General features: G+C 40.4%; 1 protein-coding gene across 2 annotated transcripts in view; it reads left to right on the top strand.

Annotated features, from left to right (window-relative positions):
- Positions 1–22506, top strand: part of LOC107983740 (zinc finger protein 658B-like) — a 43575-nt gene extending 21069 nt beyond the window's left edge. For both annotated transcript variants that reach the window (XM_062966082.1, XM_062966081.1), the window contains exon 2: positions 18357–22506. In XM_062966082.1, coding sequence (XP_062822152.1) covers positions 18787–20316 — 1530 coding nt within the window. In that variant the 5' untranslated portion in view covers positions 18357–18786 and the 3' untranslated portion in view covers positions 20317–22506. The remainder of the gene's footprint in view (positions 1–18356) is intronic.
- The last annotated feature ends 1774 nt before the right edge of the window (positions 22507–24280 follow it).

The raw sequence follows: 24280 nt of genomic DNA, 5'->3' as shown, positions 1-24280 counted from the left end.
CTCAGCGCTTTAACACGCTGCACCATCAGGGGATATTATTTCCTAAAAGTTGTGAATATACAATATTTCTGATTTTTTTTTGTCTGTTGGAGGCAAGTATGAATGCTGCAGTTAGGAAAAATGATTAGGATGTAATGGCCTTGCTGGATTATATGAGGCCCCTTCTTCACAGCTGTATAAAATGCACACTGAGGTGGATTATATAGTAGTGTGGAGTCAAGATAATCCAGTGCAAAGCAGATAACATAAAATTATAAATGGGTTATATAGCTGTGTGGAAGGGCCTTGAGTCTACACTGCCATATAATCCAATGCAAATTAGATAATCTGTGGAAGAGGCCTAAGTGAGGCCTAAGTCTGCCTGTCCCCTCGGCTGAGTCAGTTGCTAGGAGACCAAGTGGGCAGAGATTAGCCTTCTAACTGGCAGCAATTGGATAAAAATAATTATTCCTTTCCCTCTAATTAGGACTTTATTTTTCTTTTCTTTTTCTTGTATCAACCTAGAGGCGTGGATGATGGGTTGTGTTGTCAAATTTTGAGGTTGGGGGCCCTGTAGTTTTGTTGTTTTGTCGGTCGCCGTGATGCCAGACTAGCTGTGCCCGGCCACACGTTGCTGTGGTGTTGTCTGGTGGTGTTGGTGAGAAATTGTTGAGGTAGTGGTGGTATTGAATGTCTGTTGTATGGTTGTCTTTATGTTGAGTATGCATTTGGTTGTTTGTGTACTGTGAAAGTGGTGAGGATAGAGGTGGTCTATGTCCCTGTGTAGTATTGTATAGTATTTATACGTTGTGCATGTGTTGTGAATGCTTGTATTGTGTCCTGCTGCATAGTAGAAAGGGTTGGGCTGGATGGCCCTTAGGGGTCTCTCCAAATTCTTGTGCCTGTCCCCTGGGCTGAATAGGTTGCTAGGAGACCAAGTGGGTGGAACTTAGCCTTGTAACTGGCAGCAATTGGATAAAAACAATTATTCCTCTTCCTCTAATTAGGATTTTATTTTTCTTTTCTTTTTGTTGTATCAACCTAGAGGCGTGGATGATGGGTTGTGTTGTCAAATTTCGAGGTTGGGGGGCCTGTAGTTTTGTTGTTTTGTCCGCTGCCCTGATGCCATCACTCTTTTATATATATAGACTACATTATAATATACATATATACTATAATCTATTATTAACATAGCATAGTATCAGCATTATCCATCTATTACTATTTTGTACAAGGAGCCTTCGGTGGCCTAGTGGATTCGAATCCCAACCGGGGAGAGCGCGGATGAGCTCCCTCTATCAGCTCCAGCTCCATGCAGGGACATGAGAGAAGCTTCCCACAAGGATGGTAAAAATATCAAAACATCCGGGCAACGTCCCCTGGGCAACGCCCTTGCGGACGGAATATAATACTAGCTGTGCCCGGCCATGCGCTGTGGCGAAGTCTGGTGGTATGGGAAATAAAGTATTGAGGAATTGGTGGTAGTTAAGGTAAAGGGTAAAGGTTTTTCCCTGAGTCCAGTCGTGTCCGACTCTGGGGGTTGGTACTCATCTCCATTTCTAAGCTGAAGAGCCGGCGTTGTCCATAGACTCCTCCAAGGTCATGTGGGATGACTGCATGGAGCAGCGTTACCTTCCTGCCGGAGCAGTACCTATTGATGCACTCACATTTGCATGTTTTCGAACTTCTGGATTGGCAGAAGCTGGGGCTAACAATGGGGGCTCTCTCTGCGCCCCCAATTCAAACTTTCGGTCCAGAAGTGAGACTCTACTGTATATTGATAATCTTATATTATCTGCTTAGAACTGGATTATATGAGGCCCCTTCTACACAGCTGTATAAAATGCACACTGAAGTGGATTATATGGCAGTGTGGAGTCAAGATAATCCAGTGCAAAGCAGATAATATAAGATTATAACTGGGTTATATAGCTGTGTGGAAGGGCCTTGAGTCTACACTGCCATATAATCCAGTGCAAATTAGATAATCTGTGGAAGAGACCTAAATGAGGCCTAAATCTGCCTGTCCCCTAACTGAACCCTGGCTGTGCTTGGCTGAATTGGTTGCTAGGAGACGAAGTGGGCAGAGATTAGCCCTCTAAACTGGCAGCAATTGGATAAAAACCAATTATTGCTCTCCCTCTAATTAGGACTTTATTTTTCTTTCTTTTTTTGTTGTTGTATCTTACTGGAGCCGTGGATGATGGGTTGTGTTGTCAAATTTCGAGGTTGGGTGGCCTGTAGTTTTGTTGTGTTGTGGGTTGCCCTGATGCCATCACTCTTTTATATATATAGATTTATTTACACCTCTTTTATTTATCCCTTTTCAAACTCTAAAAGTAGCCAGAAAAGGCTTTTTAAAACTTCCCTTCCTCTCCCAAAAAACCCACCCCATTTTTGTTTCCTTGGGAATAAAAAGAAATACACACCTTCTGTTCCTCTCCTTTCCCTCCTTCCCTCCCTATTGACTCAAACATTCTTGCAATAATAGTAATAAAAATAATAAATCCTGCAAATTTGCAAGAGTCTCTCTTTTTCTTCCCCTTGCACCCATGCAATCTTTTTCTTCTTCCTGGCTTGCAAGAGGCTCTCACTCACTCTTCTTTCGCTTTTGAAAACATTCTCTTCTTGTCTCTCTCTCTCTTAAAAAATAAGATAACTCCAGCCTGGGAGGAGAAGCGGAGAAGGGAAGTTTTGGAAAAGAAAACATACTGTAGTCTCCAGGCTCCACTGCCTGGCTTGACCTTGACCCGATTATAAGCCGGGGGAGGCTCTTTCAGCTCATAAATAAGGGCTGAAAAACTTGGCTTATCTTCGGTATATATACGGTAATATTTTGTCTTCCATCCTTGTATGATTCTTACCTTCCTTGTCTTTAATGGATGTTATTATTTTCTTCCCTTTCTAACATGTGCTGCTTTGGCTAATAATTTGGAGTTTCTGTATTACTGTATTCAAAGTATTCTCTATTTAAAAATATCAAATCTTTTTGAGTCCTTTCTAACTCATGTTTTGCTAGCTGTTTTCTCGTTGCTAATGCTTTTATATAGAATAATCAGCTGCACTTTCATCATACAGTCCAAATCGCCTTGCCGGCTCCTAGCACTTTACCCCACTCTGGTTCCACTATTCATGTTTGCACAAGTCATCCCCTCCCACGTAATCCTCAACAGCCCCACTCCCCTGTCTAACTGATATGCTATGTGTTTTATCTTAAAGTTTTAAAATTGTTTGGTTCTTGCTATGTATTTATATTTTTTAACTCCTACTGTTTTTATGCATATGTCAACTGTTGATTTTAGGGCTTTGTCCCCACGTAAGCCGCCCCGAGTCCCCTTGGAGAGATGGAGGCCGGATATAAGAAATAAATTATTATTATTATTTGTAATCATCTTCCGTTTATAGCAGTAGCCAAGGCCTTGGCAGTTGAGCGATATCACCTTCATCTCATCCACCATTTCGCTTGCATTCTTTGTTGGTCCCTGTAAAGCATAACACCATATTGTGCCACACTCTGTCCCCCTAATGATGATGATGATGATGATGATGATGATGATGATGATGATGACCATTTTATTTTTGTATCCCGCCACCATCTCCCTGAAGGGACGCAGGACGGCTTACATGGGGACCAAACTCAATCAAAGTTCAAAATATAACACAATAAAAATACATATACCAACATCATAAAGAACATAATTAAATAGATAATTCATCCTAAAACCACCAGTATTTAGCTGAGTGTAATGGCCGTTTCCGAGCTGGGGCAAGGGAAAGGCCTTTGCAATACAGCTGCGAGGGCAGGGCTGAAGGCAGAGTGCGAGAGGCCGATGAGAAGTTAAGGCTGGAAGGGCCAGTCAAATGAACACAGTACAAACCCAGGACAGGGACAATAGTAAAGTGCAAGTCAAGAATGAAGTTCTGGCTAGAGGGATCCAGTCATTTAGTGAACGGAATTAATCAAAGGCACATTGGAACAGCCATGTTTTTAGGTCTTTATAAAAAGTGGGCAGGGTGTGCGCTAGACCCAGGAATGTGTGGGCTGGGCAGGAGAGGGTTCAAAGGCCTTTCCGCACGGAAACCCCTTTTCTCTTCCTTCCTCCCTTCCTTCCCTTCCCCTTCTCCTTCCTTCCTTCATTCCTTCCTTCTCAGGCTGCCAGGTTCCTCCTCTCTCTCCTCTGCCTCCTCCTCCTCTTCGGTCGGGTGTCGAGGGCCAGGAGCTTCCTTGAGGAAACAAGGCTGCAGTGGAGGGAGGGCAAGCTCATGCTTTTCTGCCGTGGATGCGCTGAGGAAGAAGTGCCCGGCTCCTCCTCCTTGTCAATCTCAGCGCATCCGCCGGTGGTGAAGCATGAGGACCTCTTTTTTTTTTTGTAATTAATTTTTATTGGTTTATAAGTGTAGATACAGCGAAAGCGAGGAAAACAAAATTGGTGGGGATATTGCAAAGAGGTGGGGGGGGGAAGTAGGTGAAGAGACATAAGGAGAAAAACAAGATAAAGGGAGATAGAGAAAAAAAACACATAAAAATATATAGAAAAAAAGAAATAATAATAATAATAATAATAATAATAATAATAATAATAATAATAATAAAAACTTCCCATTGTCCTCTTGAGGGTTTTTAGTTGGTTTTTAGTTCGTTTTTCTGTTCCAGTTGACTCTCTAGAAGTTTTCATCTTCATGCGTCAGACAAATTTATTGTAAATGTGTTTCCATTTTCTTGAATATAATCTCTGAAGCCTGTCCAGTCCGTCTTCTTTTTTCCGTCACTTAATTTCTGTGTTAAAATGTCCATTTTCCATTTCAAACCATGTTATCTTTGGATATTCTTGTTTAATTTCTTCATGTGTCTTTATTGCTAATTCATCATTGTCTTTTCTTTTTAATATTTGTTGGTATGTAAGCCAATTTTCAGAGCCCAATTCTCTTTTATGTTTCGCTTCTGTGGGGGATATCCAGAGTGGGGTTTTACTATACAGTCTCAATTTATACTTTTCCCAAATCTTGATTAGTGCTGCCCTGATGAAGTGATTTCCAAAGTTTTTCTCTGTCTTTCTTTTGTTATACCACACATAATCATGCCATCCCGAACGGAGATCATGTCCTTCTAATGATAACAATTTGGTGTTTTTTAGCGTCGTCCATTCCTTTACCCACACCAGATTGCAGGCTTCGTAGTATGATTTGAGGTCCGGGAGACCCAGTCCTCCTCTCTTCTTGTCGTCTGTTAATATTTTTAACTTTATTCTGGGTTTTTTGTTTTTCCATATAAATTTTGTTATATCGGTATTCCATTTTTTGAAGAGGTAATCGTTCCTTATTATAGGTAGTGTTTGAAAAAGGAAGAGTAATTTGGGAAGGATGGACATTTTTGTTATTGCTATGCGGCCTAATAGTGATATATTTTGGTATTTCCATTTTTCCATATCTTTCTTGATTTTACTCCACTGCTGCTCATAATTATTTTTTAATAATTTTGCATTACTTGATGTCACTGTCACTCCTAAATATTTTACTTTATTTTCTATTTTTAACCCTGATATTTGCTGTATGTGTTCCTTCCCCTTTCCGTCTATATTTTTAGTTAATATCTTAGTTTTTTGTTTGTTCATTGTGAAACCTGCTAATTTTCCAAATTCCTCTATAGTATCTAGCCAACAGTTAATATTTTTCTTTGGGTTTTCAATAATACAGACTACATCATCTGCATAGGTTCTCATTTTGTAATTTTGACTCCTGATTCTTAACCCTTCCAAATTTTTGTCTTCATTTACTTTCCTCACTAATGTTTCCATGATTAGAATGAATAGAAGTGGCGATAAAGGGCATCCTTGCCGTGTGCCTCTATTGATCTGAATACTTTTCCTGTTTTCTTGACCGTTAATTATTAGTGTTGCTACTTGCTTCGAACATATAGCTTCAACCGCATTTTTAAATTTAAATCCAATGTCCAATTCTTTCAGCAATAATTTTAAGTAGTCCCAATTGACCTTGTCGAAAGCTTTCTCTGCGTCAATGAATAATAATGCCATCTGTTTTTCGTTGTGCTTTTCATAATATTCAATTGTGTCAATTAGAATTCTAATATTGTCTTTTATTTGTCTGTTGGGCAGAAAACCTACTTGCTCTTCCGAAATCCACTTTCTCATAAAGTTTTTTAATCTCTCTGCCATAATTGTCGTAAAGATTTTGTAATCGTGGTTTAATAAGGAAATAGGTCGGAGACTTCCGGGTGAGCGCAATGGCGACGGACGTGGGCTCCTAGGGCTCTGGGAACCCAACTCGAGACCGGCGTCTATCGGGGGCTCCAACCCCCGGTCCTGCCATGGATCGAAGCGACAGAGATTGGCGAAGCCAAGGTCTACTCCCGACGACCCCAAAGATCTGCCGTTCCTCAAGAACGGCGGCTCGAGGGGGTCCGGGATCCCTGGCCAGCAAGACGCGGTTCGAGAAGCAGGAATTTTTCCAGCACAAGCCGATCGCCGCGCTCACTTCAACAACAACACAGAGAATACACAGAGAAATCGGGCGCAGGGGGGACCCGTAAAAGCGTAAGTAAGCGCTGTTGGGTCGCTAACTTCCTCATTAGTTCGGGAGGTGAAAGTAGGAAAAAATAATTAAAAATAAGAAGAACAACAACGACAGATTGAATGTGAGTTGGCTGAATGGTTATAAATAGTAAGCTTGTCTATCCGATCAAGCTGAGAGACAAAAAAAAAAAAAAGCGGACTAAGAAAGGACAGAACTAGCGATCATTTCCCTCTTTCTCTGTACACGGGCAGCAATTTAAAACCAGGGAAACCAAAAGAGAAAAGTCAACCTTCGGCCATTAGTTTTGCATGGGCTCCGATATTAAGGCAGCGAATAAGAGATAACAGCGCAAAGACTGACCTTGAAAGAAAGATTAGTGGTGTTGTGTCTTCAGTTTTCAACTCCCACGCGCCCGGCAAGTGGTGGAGAGAAGTCCCCACCCCGAGCCGGAAGCGAGGGAACGCTAACGAGGGAACGCCGGAAGCGAGTCGCCCCTGCACCAGGAAGCGAGGGAACGCTAACGAGGGAAACACACACCATAGAGCGGCGGCATAGAAACCATCCCTTGGAAGGCTGTCTTGTAGCGCGCCTCGCAGAGGTAAAATAAACAAAATAAGCTGCCAATTAGGTCAACAGTAAACACCACCTGGAGCCTTTAATCGTGATGTCTGGGCGATTGGGCGGTGCTCTATGTTAATGCCCAACCACTAAAAGCAGAAACCACAAACAACATAAAGCCCAGATACCAACAGAATTAAGAAGGGGACAGTTAGACAAGACCTCAAAGAGAAGAGATACGGAAGGCATATCCCCCCGGGCCCATTAAGTAGACCAAGAAGCATCCAACCGAAACAATACAATCCAAATAGAACCCATACTCAATATTCAATATAAATTAAACGGAGACCAGAATGGCAACATTCCGTGGAAAATGGGATAAAGATATAAAGGAAGCTAAGTCAACACCTAGGAGGAATTCCTTACCAGAGGAAGTCAACTGGAAAGATCTCCTTCGGGAAATCCAATCCATATCAAACAAACAAGACTTACTTCAAAAGGAAATACACGAGATAGCCCGGAAACAGGATACGCAACACAAGATATTACAAGAGGACATGGCGGATCTCAAAAAAGAAATTAAACAAGAAGTGAATATGATAAAAACGGAAGTTGTAAAAAACATCCAAGAAATCTCGGGACTAAAACTCCAGAATGATAAAATGGAGAAAACACAACTAAAAATGCAAAGGAAATTAGAGACACTAGAAGCTAAGAACAGCAGGATAGAGAAGATACAGGATAAATTAGAACAAAACACTACAGATTTCCAACTAAGACTCAGGAACATACAAGAAGAACCAAAAGAAAATATTAAACAAATTTCAGCTCAGATAATAGCCAAAATTTTAAATTGTACAGAACAGGATGCATCCGAACAAATAGATACAGCCCACAGGATATACACAAATTATGCAAAAAAAAACAAAGTAGCTAGAGACACGATTGTCCATTTTGTAAAAAAAAGCACAAGAGAAGAGGTCTTCCGAGGCTCCAAACGTCAACCAACGATATATAAAGAAAGTAAAATCATGGTATACAAAGAATTCCCGCAATCCACATTAAACAGCAGAAGGAAATATCTGTTCCTAACAGATGAACTGAAACGACTTCAAATTAAATTTAGATGGGAAAGACAAGAAGGATTGATGCTAACATATAAAGAGGAGAGAGTCTGGATAAAAAGCGAGGAGAAAGCTGATGAATTCTACAGGAAATTAAAAAAGGATATACTACAACAAACCAAACAGCAACCACCGAGCCTGGAAAAGAACCCAAGGCAGGCAAAGAAAAGAAGACAAGACTCTCCCAAAGAGATACAGACAGCCCTGTTCAATGAAGATACTGAAGATAATCCAGAGGAAGATGTGGAGGAGGAAGAAGAAGGCGCAGTGAGTGATATATATTTTGATGACTAATTTACCAGGTGCAATAAGAATCTTTACAAACAATGTAAACGGTTTAAATTCAAAAATTAAAAAAAAAAGATTATTTAATAATCTAAGGAAAAATAACTATGACATTATAGCGCTACAGGAGACACACATAGCCGCTAAAAATGCCAATTTTCTAATAAATAATAGCTTAGGGAAAGCCTTCCACTCCCTAGACAAAAAAAAAAAACGGGGAGTAACTCTATATATAGCAGAAAAACTCAACCCGGTGGAAGAATTCAGGGACCATGAGGGTAGGACCATCGCAGTTAAAATATTAATGGGTAAAGAATCTATATTGATATGTAACATCTACATGCCAAACGGCCCAAAACAGAATTTTGTTAAACAATTAAGAATTAAGATTAATGAGGCAGAATTCGATCACCTATTGATAATGGGCGATTTTAACGGGGTTATTGACTCCAAAATAGATAAATCATCACATAAGACCAATAAAAAAAATATTAAAAGCTCTCTTCCGAGAAACCTATTTCAACTCATGAGTGAATTTGATTTATGGGACATTTGGAGATTAAAGAATCCCAACCAAAGAGACTATACATATTACTCGAGCAGACACCAGGTATGGACCAGAATCGACATGATCTGGACCTCCAAAAGTCTAGCACCTAAGATTGAAGAAATGAAAATACAGGCAAGGGATCTCTCGGACCATTGTCCTATAACGATGTCAATAAATAAGAAAGACTATAGAATAAATTGGAGATTAGACAATAATTTGATTAAACAGAAGAAAGATATCGAAAACTTAAAGCGATTAACTAAAGAATATTTCCAGTTAAATGACAATGCAAATGTCGCCCCACAAATTGTGTGGGACGCATATAAGGCGGTGGCAAGAGGTTTCTTTATACAACAAAAAGCAAGGAAAAACAAAATGAAAAGCCAAAAATTACGATCACTCCAAGAAGAATTAGAGAAACTCGAGCATAGACTAAAAACAAACCCTAAGGAAACTAATATACTCGTAAAAATAAAACGATTACAAAAAGAAAGGACCAATATACAATTAGAAACCATAGCCAATCAATTAAAATGGACGAGACAAAACTCATTTGAAAATGCAAACAAACCGGGGAAATGGCTTGCCAGACTAATTAGGAAAAAAAAAAACAAACAACAAATTATTAAAATCAGTGCAACGGAAAAGGAGGTGTTTACAGACGATGAAATTAAAGCAGAATTCCTGAATTACTATAAAAATTTATATAAAAAAGAAATAGTTAACCCAGAAGAGATAACAAGTTACATATGCAGACAAAAATTACAAAAAATATCTGATACCCAAAGATTAATCCTGAATAAAGAAATTACCGAAGAAGAAATCAAAAAAGCCATCCAGGATTTAAAATCAGGCAAATCACCAGGCCCAGATGGCTTTACAGCCGAGTTCTATAAAATTGAACAAATAGAAGTAACCCATTATTTAAAGAAAATCATGAATATAGCATTAAAGGAAGGCAAAATCCCTGACTCATGGAAACAAGCTGAAATAATTCTAATCCATAAAGACGGAACAGATTCGAGTAATGTAAGGAACTATCGGCCCATATCACTATTAAATAGCGATTACAAAATCTATACAAAAATCCTTGCTGAAAGATTTACAATTTTTTTAAAAGACTGGATCTCAGAAGACCAAGCAGGCTTCCTACCCAACCGTAGTACTAAAGATAATATTAGAATTATTCTAGACACTATAGAATATTATGACCAAAACCACCAAAAGGAAGTGGGATTTCTATCACTAGATGCGGAGAAAGCCTTTGATAACGTTAATTGGGAATTTTTCAAATTTTTATTTGCAGAGTTAGACATGGGAGTTTTTTTTCAAAACGGGATAAATGCAATTTACTCTAATCAATTTGCAAAAATTAAAGTCAATAACGTGTACACTGAAAATTTTGTAATACAAAAAGGAACAAGGCAAGGCTGTCCGCTCTCTCCCCTAATTTTCATATTTACGCTAGAAATTTTGATGAGAGCAATAAAAGAGGATAAAAACTTAATAGGCACCAAAATTGGAAATCAAGAGCTAAAACTACGCGCCTTTGCCGACGACGTTATATGCATATTAGAGAATCCTAATGAGACTATTAAGGACTGGCTAAGAAAGATAGAGGAATTCGGCGTATTAGCGGGCTTCAAAATAAATACTAATAAGACAACAATACTTACAAAAAATATGACAAAAAAGAGACAACATGAACTAAAAGAGATCGCGGGATTAGAAATCGTCAATAAAATTAAATATTTGGGCATTTGGATTACAAATAGAAATAACCAACTTTTAGAAATAAACTATAGGACAAAATGGCAAGAGATAAAAAGAGATATAGAGGGCTGGAAGTATCTGAAGATATCACTCATGGGAAGAATAGCTATTATTAAAATGAATATTCTGCCCAAATTGCTATATTTGTTTCGTAATATTCCCATTATTAGAGGGAAAAAACTATTTGCTGAATGGAACAGAGAAATAAATAAATTCATCTGGCAAAACAAAAAGCCTAGAATTAAATTCTCCACCATGATCACACCCAAAGAAAGAGGAGGCTTCGATGTACCTAGTCTACAATTATACCATGATGCCTGTGCACTAGAATGGACAATAGATTGGGTTAAATTAGAAAAAATTAAACTACTAACAATAGAAGGATTCAACCTGCGCTGGGGCTGGCATGGATATCTATGGCAAGAAAAAGAAAAAGTCGATAAACAATTTGGAAATCATTTTGTAAGATCAGCCCTAATTGGAATCTGGAAAAAATATAAGAGATATCTATATGAAAAAACCCCCCTCTGGTTTGCTCCCTTAGAAGCCACACAGCGGAGACTACTAGGGTGGCAAAAATGGCCCACGTATAGAGAAGTCATTAAAATAGGTAACATGCCGGGAATCGCACCCCCCTTAAAGGACATAGAGGAAATTAAAAAACAGTACAAGAACATTACATGGCTCCAATTCTATCAATTAAAAGAGTGTTATAAAAGAGATAAGGAAATTGGCTTCAACACAAACACAAACTTCTGGGATACCGTACTTAAAAGAGAAAAAAAAATTATAACATTAATCTATAATAAAATATTAGAATGGAATACGGAAATGAATATAATTAAAGATTCGATGCTAAACTGGTCAAGGAATATTGGAAAACCGATAATGATGGACGAATGGGAAACTATTTGGAACAAGAATATGAAATTATGTTACTGAATTAAAGGAGAACTGGCTAAAAACCATACATAGGTGGTATATAACACCCAAAAAATTAGGTCTTATGTATAAAGACAGCGGTAAGAACTGCTGGCATTGTGGAAAACAAGTGGGCTCATATTTCCACATGTGGTGGGGATGTAAGATAATTAAAAAATTTTGGTTAGTAATCCATAAAGAATGTAAAAGAATTTTCAAAACTAATTTTGAATGTAAACCCGAATACTTCCTTCTAGGTCTATACAATTTCCAAATAGAGAAAATTGACAACCCAGAAATAGGGAAAGATAATAAACAAAAACTATTTATCTACGCTATTACTGCAGCTAGAATAGTTCTAGCCAGAAACTGGAAAGAAGGGAAAAATCTCAGCAAAGGAGAATGGATGGAAAAATTATTGGACATCAGAAACATGGACAGACTGACCTTTCTTCTCAAAAAATCTACGGGACAACCAATGAAGGAAACAAACTGGACATTACTAGACAACTACCTACATGAGACTACGTTTTGATGTGAAATATGGACTGGAAGTTAGACGATTGGAAGTCTCCCTCTAATCCCCCCCCATCCATACCTCTCTCTACCTCTCAATCTTCCCCCCCCCCAGCTGAGCCCTCCCCTCTTCCTTTCTACCACCTCCACCCTTACTCCAGCCCCCCTTCCTATCTTTCCCCATGCCCTCCTATTATGGAAACTTCGTTTTCCCCACCCCCCCTTCCATCTATCCTTGCATTCTTCCCCCCCCCCTTTTTTTTATACCGATGTTAATTACCAAACTCAATAAAAATTATATTTAAAAAAAAAAAAAGGAAATAGGTCGATAATTTTTTATTTCTGTCGGTTCAGTATTCTCTTTATGTATTAGGGATATATTGGCTTTTTGCCAGGATATGGGGATTTCTTTGTTGTCTAGAATGTTGTTGAGTATATCTTTCAACAATGGGCCTAGTTCTTCTTTGAAAATCTTATAGAAAATGGCAGTGAATCCATCTGGCCCTGGTGCTTTATTATTTTTGAGTTTACGGATTGCTATATCAATTTCGCCAGTTATAGAAGTTTATAAATTGATCGGCGATTTTGTTTTCCTCCAAGTACGTAATTCCATCTTTCTGTATTTTGATGATGTGTTGTCTTTGTTTTTTGTCCTTTATTTTTTTGACCAGCCATTTCCCAATCTTATTCGCGTTCTGAAAATGGTTTTGCTTAATATACTTCAGCTGTTTCTCTATTTTGTCTGTTTGTAATATTTGTAGCTGTTTTTAAAGCATTTCTAGTTCCATAACTACTTTCTTATTTGTTGGTTCTTTTTTAAGTAGCTCCTCTTTTATATTGATATTTTCTATGAATTCCTTTATTTCTTTGTTTCTGTTTTTGTTCTTAATTGAATTTTGTTGGATAAGATATCCTCTCATTACAGCTTTCATTGCCTCCCATTGGGTATTTTTAGAGGTCTCGTTACCTTTATTTAAATCTAAATATTCCTTTAGTAACTTTCTATTTAATTCTATATCTTTCTCCTTTTTCGGTAGGTTCTCATTTAATCTCCATCTATAGGAGCTGTTTCTTCCTTTTATTGTAAGTTCTAGGGCACAATGGTCTGATAGAATTCTGGGTAGTATTTTAATTTTCTTTGTCCTGACTGCTAACGCATTTGTCAACCAAGCCATATCTATACGAGACCAAGACTCATGTCTTCCAGAATAGAAGGTATAATCTTTCTGTTTTTCATTTTGATGTCTCCAGATGTCGATTAGATTTAGATTCTTCATATGTTGTAAGAATTGTTTAGGTAGTTGACCGGAGTTGGTTTTCCCCTTATTTTGCTTGCCATTACTACTTGATTTGTCATTGGTCGCATCAACTACACCATTAAAATCTCCTAAAATTATTAACTCGTCGAATTCTTGTTGTACTATATTATTATTCAGATCTTTTATAAATTTCAACTTTGGACCATTTGGACAATAAATATTGCAAACCAGTATTTTTTGATTTTTTATTTCTATAACAACCCCTATATACCTCCCTTCATTGTCCTTAAATACTTGATTTGCGTGAATCCACTCCTTTATATATAGTACCACTCCCCGTTTTTTTTTCATTCGCAGTTGCATAAAAAGCCTTCCCTAATCTTTCTTGTATCAGATGTTTTGTGTGTTTATTGTTCACGTGCGTCTCCTGTAAAGCTGTTATGTCATAGTTTTTTTGTATCAGGTGATTGAAGACTCTTCTCTTATTTGGGGAATTGATCCCGTTAATGTTGTTTGAGAAGATCTTTAGGTCTCTATTCATGTGAGTTGTCTTGCATCTCCCATTGAAGCACCTCTTGTGACGTCAGTAATTGATAGTTCTCTGGTGAAAATTGTCTCAGTTTCTTGAGTTCTCTTTCTCTCTCGTCGTTTCGTTCATCGTCCGGGCCATCTTCATCTTCATCTGTTTCTCTTTCATCAGGTTTCCTTCCTTGCTTGTCCCTTTGTTTCCCTTTTGCTTGTATGTTGTAATCTTTCGGTGTATATAATTGTGCTTTCTCTTTCATATGCGTCTCATAAAAGGCTCTAGCCTTTTCTTCTGTATTAAGCCAGTATCTTATGTCATTAAATGTCACTGTGATCCCCTCTGTTTTTTCCCATCTGAATTTAATCCTTCGTTTAGACCAGGGGTCCCCAAACTAAGGCCCGGGGGCCAGATGCGGCCCTCCGAGGTCATTTACCTGGCCCCCGCCCTCAGTTTTATAATATAATATATTGTATATACATATAATATTGATAATAATATTATAATGTAGTACAATATAACATTAATTATAATACCATATAATAATATTAATTATATATTCTATATTACATATAATATTACTAATAATATTACAGTATAGTGGTATAGTTCAATATAGTAATATATAATGCTAATATTGTGCTATGCTAATAATATAATATATTGTTTGTGCATATAATTTGTAAGCCACTCTGAGTCCCCTTTGGGGTAAGAAGGGAGTGATACAAATGTAGTAAATAAATGCAGTAAATAAATAAATAATAAATAAATAAATTTTAGACTTAGGCTTGCCCAAAGTCTGAAATGACTTGAAGGCACACAACAACAACAACAACAACAACAACAACAACAACAACAACCCTAATTAACTTGACTATCTCATTGGCCAGAAGCAGGACTACACTTCCCATTGAAATCCTGATAAATGTATGTTGGTTAAAATTGTTTTTATTTTTAAATATTGTATTGTTCTTTCATTGTTCTTGTTGTTGTTGTTGTTGTTGTTGTTTTTGCACTACAAATAAGACATGTGCAGTGTGCATCGGAATTTGTTTGTTTTTTTTTTTTCAAATGATAATCCGGCCCCTCAACAGTCTGAAGGATTGTGGACCGGCCCTCGGCTTAAAAAGTTTGAGGACCCCTGTTTTAGACAGTTCTTCCGTCAAAAAGGCATATTTTCTACGTCTAGCCAAACTTTGTTGCGACACCTCTTTCATTATGATCACCCTTTTGTCTTTGTAGAATATCGATCTCTTGGCATTTTCTTTTAAAATTTCGTCTCTTATACGTTTTCTGCTGAAAGTAATTATTGCATCTCTTGTAGTTTTGTTTCTTTTGGAGTATCCTGTTGTGATCCGATATACTCTATCCAGGTCTTGGTCTATTTCGTTTGCGCTGGTGTTCATCAGTTCAGCTAACAATTCTATTATTATTTTTTTCAGATCTTCTTTTGCCGTTTCTTCGAGGTGTCTAATTCTTAGTTGGTACTCTAATTCTCTATTTTCCATCATTTCTGCTTGTAGTTGAGATTTCTGATTCAAATTCTCCAGTTTCTCCACCTTGTACTCTAACTTACTTTGCGATTTAATCATATTTTGATTATCTCTCTTCACCTTCTCCAAGTCTTCCTTCAATGTTTTCATTTCTTCTTTTAACTCTTGTTTGAAACTTTGAATTTCTTCGTGTAAAGCTTGGAACTGGGTGTCCTGTCTTAATGCAATTTTTTGCATTTCCAGTAATATTTCTTTGAACCCTATCTCCTCCGGAAGTGAGTCTCTCTTGGCTTGTAGTCTTGGGCCTTGTACGGCCTTTCCCTTAGTATTGTACATTATTGTTTAGTAGTTGTCTTTGGTGATCTTTTATCAGGAATTTTGTCAACCCCTTATCAGTCTTTTGTTCACCTATCCGTTGGTGGAAGCTAGACGGGGGGGGGGGGGGGGTGTTTTTAGTAGCGTCAGTCAAAGAATTCGATTTTATTATTATGATTGGCCCCACCAAAAGGAACCAAACCTTGGAAATTAAGTCAGGTCGGTCTTTGGATGAATTTGATTTATTTTATTACTTTAATTAATTTAGTTGTACTATAGTTGCTGTTGGTATTTAGCAGTTTGTGCTTTGTAATTTGATAAACAGATTGATTAATCTTTAATTGATTTGTGTTGTGTTGATTCAATTTAGAATTCTAGCTTTTTGATTTAGTTGTGATTTAGTGATTAGTTCATTGCTGTGGTTATTTGATATTTATTTTCTTTATCTTCTTTATTTTCCTTATATCCTTCACTGTGCTTCCCCTATGCCAACTGTTTATTCCAAACTTCGCTTTTTGTCTTTATTTCTCTCCTTTCCCCCCCCCCCCCCTTGTATAGCTCTGTCTTCCTTCTGTAAGTCTGCCTATCACTTTAGCGTTCTTACGTCGCTCAGCCTCCTCTCTCTCTCTCTCTTCTACTCCCCTCTCCTTCTTCTCTTCTCTGGCTCCACCTCCTGCTGAACCTCTTTGTTGCTTCTCCACTCGTCCCTCCTCCCTTCCTGAGTTCTCTTTCCCGTCCTCCTCTCCTTCCAGCTTCTTCCGTCTTTGTGGCTTCCTGTCTCTCTGGCCTCTGCTCTCGCTAGCACAGTTGTTTATAAAGACAAGTCTTGTAGACTCAACAACAAATCCTCAAGGTCGCAGTAATGGCGACTCTGTCTTCTCACACAGACCAGTTGTCGGCTTTGTGTGTTGGACGGCTCTCCTGCTCTCCCTTCCCTTTCCACACTTCTCGCCTCCTCCTCTTCCCCCTCACCTCCGTCCGTTGCTCTTTCTCACCTGTCGTTTGATGCTTTTTTCCCCCCGTCTTTTGATCTGGCGCACGCCCGTTCCTCTCTTATCCGGGTAGAAGTTAACTGGCTTCCTCCCCTCAGAGGTAAATGTATTCCTTTTTTGTCGTTTCGTTCTGTTTAGCAGTTCTCGTAATGTTGGTGCTGGTGGCAGATGGAACTTTAGGGAGACTTTCGTCCCCTGTGCCTTTCGGTTTGAGCTGCCCCTCTTTGCACGCCGCTGCCGGGCGTTTTGGGGACGTCTCCTTGAGGGAGGCGCCCCTCCTGACGCCGTCGGCCGGTCGCGCTGTGAGGGTAGAGCCCCCTGGGCCTCGATCCACCGCAAGGGAGGGGGGTCACCACCACCCCTAGATCCAAACCAGGCTGTCCCCTTGGAGCTCCAAGGAGACACGTTGTCCACCACGTTGCCACCAACCGGAAGTCAAGCATGAGGACCTCTTCGCCCTCACTCAAGTGCAGCCTTGTTACCTCAGGGAGGCACCTGCTTTCGTTCAGTCACAAGGACAAGGACTGCAAACGGTGACAGCTGCCTCTCAGCAACACCCGCCTCCCTCCTTCCCTCCCTCACCCGAGTATAAGCCAGGGGGGGCTTTTTCAGCATTAAAAACATGCTGAAAAGCCGGCTTATACTTGAGTAATTGTTTGTAGTTCCATCGCTACCATTAGAAACCTTCCTTCTATATCTGTCTTAACCATGTGAGGGTGCCAGAGTTTGGGGAGATAGAATACCAGGCCCTTTCTTTTGGAAGTTCCCACGGAAGCCAATTCTTCTCCCAGTCGTTTTTGTTTTCAGCCTTACAGAATCAAGGGATAACCTTTCAGGCCCGTGACGGTTCTTCCCAAAGGCATCCAAGGAAGACCTTTTCTCTCCATGGCCTCCAGTTTTCTTTGGATTTCCCCTGGATGGAGGAAAAAGAAGGAAAGGGGGAAGTGGGCAAAGGTGAAGGGAGTCGGCAGGAAGGAGGCTTTGTGGCTGGAGCGGTGCCTGTCTTTGCATCTCATCATGGGCTCTACAGAGGGAATGCATGACTGCCTGAATGGAACTTAGTTCAGCATGGACTCAATTTGTGAACGTGGTTGTGAATTAGCCAGTTGGGAAGGCAGGTCCTTCTTAGTTTGGAAGATTCATTTGGGAAATGTGGCCGGAGTAACCCTTTGAGATGCCGAGGAAGCAGAGTGGGGAGTCCCTGTGGCAGGGGAGATAAGGACACAATCGATAAAGAAATCCTTGTTTCTTTCAGCATTTAGCACAATGCTGGTAATTTACGGAAACCCATGATCCAGAATATGTTACACCCTTGAATGCTGGGAGGAGTTCTGCCAGCCAGCCTGCCTTGTGTTCCTTTAACCACGTTTGGGTTGACCCAATGAAATGGGTGTGGCCCTCCAATATGGGAAAAGGGTCCAGTTCCCTCCTTCAGTGATTCCTTCCTTCCATCTTTCCTTTCTTCTTTCCTTTTTCACTTTGTTTACCTTGAGCCAGAGCTTCATGTCTAACCTTTTGTGTCTTCTTTCTTGACCAGGACATGAGAGTTCTCTGGAGCCACCCCTGCCGTGATGGGAAACGAACCAGCTTCTAGTCGATATTAAGGCATTTGGAAACCAAAGTGCAGTAAGGAAACCAGTCCTCTAGGAAAAAGGATTCCTCTCAAGGGGCTGATCCTGCTGAATTCCTACATTCACTTTGGATTATAGAGTAGAACCATAGAGTCGGAAGAGACTGCATGAGGCACCCAGTCCAGGCCTCTGCCGTGCAGGAAAAGCGCAAAGTACCCCTGACAGATGTGCATCTGGCCTCTGTTTAAAGGATTCCAAAGGAGCCTCCACTACATTTTGAGGCAGAGAGTGGAATCTACTTTCCTGTAATTTGAACCCACTGCTGTGAGTAATCAGAAAGGGAAAAACAAGAATCAAGTGTCAATATTGGAATTAAATGTACATAGCACTGCTGACATGGAGGAGAAAGCATATAAATGTATCGAATGTGGAAAGAGCTTTAGTCAGCATGGAAAGCTGAAGAGACATCAAAGGACTCACACGGGGGAGAAACCCTATAACTGCCTGGAGTGTGGACAGAGCTTTGCTGATAGTACAGGACTACGTTCACATCAAAGGACTCACACTGGGGAGAAACCCTATAAATGCCTGGAGTGTGGACAGAGCTTCACTCATAGTTCATATCTACGTAAACATCACAGGATTCACATTGGGGAAAAACCCTATAAATGCCTTGAGTGTGGACAGAGTTTTACTCGGAAGGGAAGCTTACAAACACATCAAAGAACTCACACTGGTGAGAAACCCTATAAATGCCTGGAGTGTGGACAGAGCTTCACTCATACTTCAGGCCTACGTTCACATCAAAGGACTCACACTGAGGAGAAACCCTATAAATGCCTGGAGTGTGAACAGAGCTTCACTCAGAGTTCAGCTCTACGTAGACATCAAAGGACTCACACTGGGGAGAAACCCTATAAATGCCTAGAGTGTGAACAGAGCTTCACTCGGAGTTCAGCTCTACGTATACATCAATGGACTCACACTGGGGAGAAACCCTTTAAATGCCTGGAGTGTGAACAGAGCTTCACTCGGAGTTCAGATCTACATTCACATCAAAGGACTCACACTGGGGAGAAACCCTTTAAATGCCTGGAGTGTGGACAGAGCTTCTCTCAGAGTTCAGGCCTACGTTCACATCAAAGGACTCACACTGGGGAGAAACCCTATAAATGCCTAGAGTGTGAACAGAGCTTCACTCATAGTTCAGGCCTACGTAGACATCAAAGGACTCACACTGGGGAGAAACCCTTTAAATGCCTGGAGTGTGAACAGAGCTTCACTCGGAGTTCAGATCTACATTCACATCAAAGGACTCACACTGGGGAGAAACCCTTTAAATGCCTGGAGTGTGAACAGAGCTTCACTCGGAGTTCAGGCCTACGTTCACATCAAAGGACTCACACTGGGGAGAAACCCTATAAATGCCTGGAGTGTGAACAGAGCTTCACTGATTGTTCAGGCTTACGTAGACATCAAAGGATTCACACTGGGGAGAAACCCTATACATGCCTGGAGTGTGGACAGAGCTTCACTCTTAGTTCAGGCCTACGTTCACATCAAAGGATTCACACTGGGGAGAAACCCTATAACTGCCTGGAGTGTGGACAGAGCTTTACTCAGAAGGGAAACTTACATTCACATCAAAGGACTCACACTGGGGAGAAACAATATAAATGCTTGGAGTGTGGACAGAGCTTCACTCATAGTTCAGCTCTACGTAGACATCAAAGGACTCACACTGGGGAGAAGCCCTATAAATGCCTGGAGTGTGGACAGAGCTTCTCTCAGAGTTCAGGCCTACGTTCACATCAAAGGACTCACACTGGGGAGAAACCCTATACATGCCTTGAGTGTGGACAGAGCTTCACTCATAGTTCAAATCTACACTCACATCGAAGGACTCACACTGGGGAGAAACCATAGAAATGCATGGAGTGTGGACAGAGCTTATCACGGAATAAGGTAATACAGTAGAGTCTCACTAATCCAAGATAAACGGGCCGGCAGAAGCTTGGATAAGCGAATATCTTGGATAATAAGGAGGGATTAAGGAAAAGCCCATTAAACATCAAATTAGGTTAGGATTTTACAAATTAAGCACCAAAACATTATGTTATACAACAAGTTTGACAGGAAAAGTAGTTCAGTACATAGTAATGTTATGTTGTAATTACTGTATTTACGAATTTAGCACCAAAATATCACGATATATTGAAAACATTGACAACAAAAGTGGCTTGGATTATCCAGAGGCTTGGATAAGCGAGGCTTGGATAAGTGAGACTCTACTGTACATCATAGAATCATAAGAATTTGCTCAGAGTGGAACTTTACATTCCCATCAAAGGATTCACACTGGGGAGAAACCGTAGAAATGCATGGAGTGTGGACAGAGCTTTTCTTGGAATAAGGTTATACATGGACATCATAGAATTCAACCTGGAGAGAATGGTGTTAATTGACACAAGAGTGTCATTCTAACATGTACAAAAGCAACTCTTGCACATTTTGGAAATTCAAGCTCAAAGTTGGAACATTTCATCACATGTGGTGTATTGTAGGAAGATTGAACTAAAATATGTTCCATTCTGGAAGTAAACAAGGTTACGTGAAACTAGAGTTTTATATGCTGAGAATGTTGGATGATCAATTAGAATGAAAGCATGGGTAGTTACTGCGAGATACTAAAGTGAGAATTGACAGGGATGGAAGGAATGTTTTATTCCAAAGCAAAAACAATGGCTTATGAAGACCTGCAAATTAGCCACAACGAACAAACTGACAATAACATGGGCAAATGTCAGTTGTAATAGGTATTAATTGGAAGTGTGTTATCACAAATAGAAGTGTTGTTATATTATATTATCGAAAGGGAGTAGAATAATGAGAGATAAAAATTAACAGATAGAATGAGGCTTTTAGGTACGTATCCCTGTCTGTCTGTTAGTTCAGTTGTGTGTCTATGTAGGTCACTGTTTTGCTAGTGTGTTAGTTTCTGATTTAGTTTTGTATCTCATGTAGTAGTTAGTTTCATGTTCAGTTGAAGCATTATAAATTATTTCTGCCTTCCTTGTATTGTTACTTTTAATTTTTTATTTTTTATTTTCAAAAAATAGGGTGATTTATAAGGGTCAAAATGGCTGAAACTGGAGGGGTGGGTCGAAATGACTGACTTATCGATTTTCTGTATTTGAAAACAAATTGTAATGCTTAGAACCGCTATTATGAATTGTGATGCATGTTAACTATATAACTATATACAATTGATTATAGACTTATAATTGACACTGAATCAGACATGGATACAATAAATTAGTCTTGATGTATCAAGGGTGTGTGTGTGTGTGTGTGTGTGTGTGTGTAAGGAACTGGAGTGTTTGTGTGGGTGCTTGTGAAGAACAGAAGAAACAGGCCTCAAAAGAAAATGGAGTCCACGCAAAGTCTGACATGGGATGGACTTGGCGGGTGAAGCAAGGAATCAGCAAGGCGTCTCTCACCTGGCAAGACGGAACGAGGGTCCAGGAAGGCCTATCCGAATAACCACGGGCAATGAAGTGTGCAGCTGGCACCCCATACGTCATGCAGCCTGAGACTGAGCATGTTTTGAAACCAGGCCGTAAGAACAGAAGGAACCGAAAGAAGGACGAAACTTTAGGCCAGGGGTCCTCAAACTTTTGAAGTGGGGGGCCGGTTCACGGTCCTTCAGACTATTGGAGGGGGGGGGGGGCTGGACTATGATGAAATAGTCCAAAATTAGGATTGTTGTTGTTGTGTGCCTTCAAGTCATTTCAGACTTAGGACAACCCCAAGTCTAAAGTTCAGGACAGGGACCAGGTCAATGACCTTGGGGGCCGCATCTGGCCCACGGGCCTTCGTTTGGGGACCCCTGCTTTAGACTATCAAATGCAGGGGCCTCAAAGATCCAGCACGCTTTCCGGAACCACCGAGACCACGTCTGTCGGGAGAACGTGATCGCCTCTTCCGAGCAGGGCCTGTGCGTGAGAATATGGATGTATGGATCTGCGTGTGGGTGAGAGCTCTCTCGGGATGTGATTTTGATAGGATTGTGATGTGATTATCAATAAATGTTACAATGAAAGTGTTAAAACCAAATTTGGCCTCTGAGCCTCATTGATCCATCACGATTCCCTAAACACTCTGCATCCATCAAAAGAACAGGAACCCTTTCGGTTCATAACACTTGTATTATTATTATTCTGTTAATATGTTTATATTATTGTTATATTATTAAATTCTATTATTGTATTATATTATTTATTATAGGATTATTCTATATTTTTCTATTCTTTATTGTTCTATTCTATTTCCCTATTATTATACTATTCTGTTGTTGTTTCTTCATTCGGTCCCTTCCGGCTCTTGGTGACCTCCTGGACCAGCCCAGGCCAGAGCTCCCTGTCGGCCGAGGCCACCCGCACCTCCTTCAAGGTGGAGTCAGTTCCTTCAAGGATGCCATCCACTCATCTTGCCCTCGGTCGGCCCCTCTTCCTTTTATTTATTCAATTAATTAATTTATACACCGCTCTTCCTCTTACATTTTCCCCATCATCATTCTCTTCTCCAAACTTTCCTGTCTTCTCATGACGTGGCCCAGGGTTCTCCATTGCTGCCCCCAGTGGCACAGCCGGTTAAACCGCTGAGCTGCTGAACTTTCTGACTGAAAGGTCAGCGGTTCAAATCCAGGGAGCGGGGTATTCCTTTTATGTGCTTGTGGACGTAAGCGTTTCTTGTGGTTTTTGGCTATTCCTGGGTTGTATTGCCTTGGAATCTGATTGAGGGATTTGAACTCCTGTTGGATGTTGCTTCTTGCTAAACCCTTTTGGGATATACTTCCTATTTCCCCGTTCCGGAATTTTCCCAATCCTTTCGATATTTTACACTAAACTGCTTGCTTCTCCCTCTTCTGGGCTTCGGTGTGGGGCTGTGATCATTGGGGTTTCCAGGCCTGGGGGGCATCAATCTCCTGCCCCCTCTCACCGAAGGGAGTCGGAGCGGCTTGCAACAATATAAACAGTATAAACAAAGTCAATGAGGGTAAATATAGAAACAATCTAAAGGTTAAGTAAACAACAACAAAGCAAAATACATAGAAAATGCAAACGAAACATATTAAGTACGGACCAAGAGGTGTCATCCATAAATAAGATAAGATACAATAGAATAAGTAATACTTACCCAATGCTCCCATGAAAACATGCCCACAGATGGCACCAAATTCCAAAGCTCTGGATGAGCTCACCCAGCGGGTTCATGTGGATGTCCAATAACATGGGGGAAGGAATCGAGCCTTGCGGCACCCCACAAGCCAAAGGCCAAAGGTCCGAGCAGGTGTCCCCCAGCACCACCATCGGGCGCCTCTCAGAGTCCCCTTTGTCCCTACAAAGCAAAGCCAAAGACTCCCAAAAAAAGCCATGTCATTGAGAGTGAACCCTACAAAACCCCACAACGCAATGGCTGTGGGGCCGAGAAGGTGCCCCCCAAAATACCTCCAGGAAGGACCAGACCCACTGCTAGACGGTGCCCCCCAAGTCCCATTCCCACGAGGCATCCCAGACCGTGGTCTATGGTATTGAAGGCCAAGAGCTCGAACACTGTTTCCATCCTAAATATCTTGGTGTCACCTTAGATCGAACACTAACATATAGGAAACACGGCATGAACACCAAGCACAAAGTAGCTGCACACAACAACATCCTGCAGAAACGTACTGGCAGTGCATGGGGTGCAGACCCACAAGTAATAAGAACATCAGCCCTGGCCTTGTCTTTCTCAACTGCAGAGTGAGCCTGTCCTGTCTGGCACAAGTCTGCCCATGCGAAGCAGGTGGACATAACACTGAACGAAACATGCAGAATCATCACAGGAG

This window comes from Anolis carolinensis, unplaced genomic scaffold, assembly GCF_035594765.1.
Source record: "Anolis carolinensis isolate JA03-04 unplaced genomic scaffold, rAnoCar3.1.pri scaffold_17, whole genome shotgun sequence".
Lineage (NCBI taxonomy): Eukaryota > Metazoa > Chordata > Lepidosauria > Squamata > Dactyloidae > Anolis > Anolis carolinensis.
Note: the sequence above shows the minus strand (reverse complement) of the source record. Positions and strands in the feature narration are given on the sequence as shown.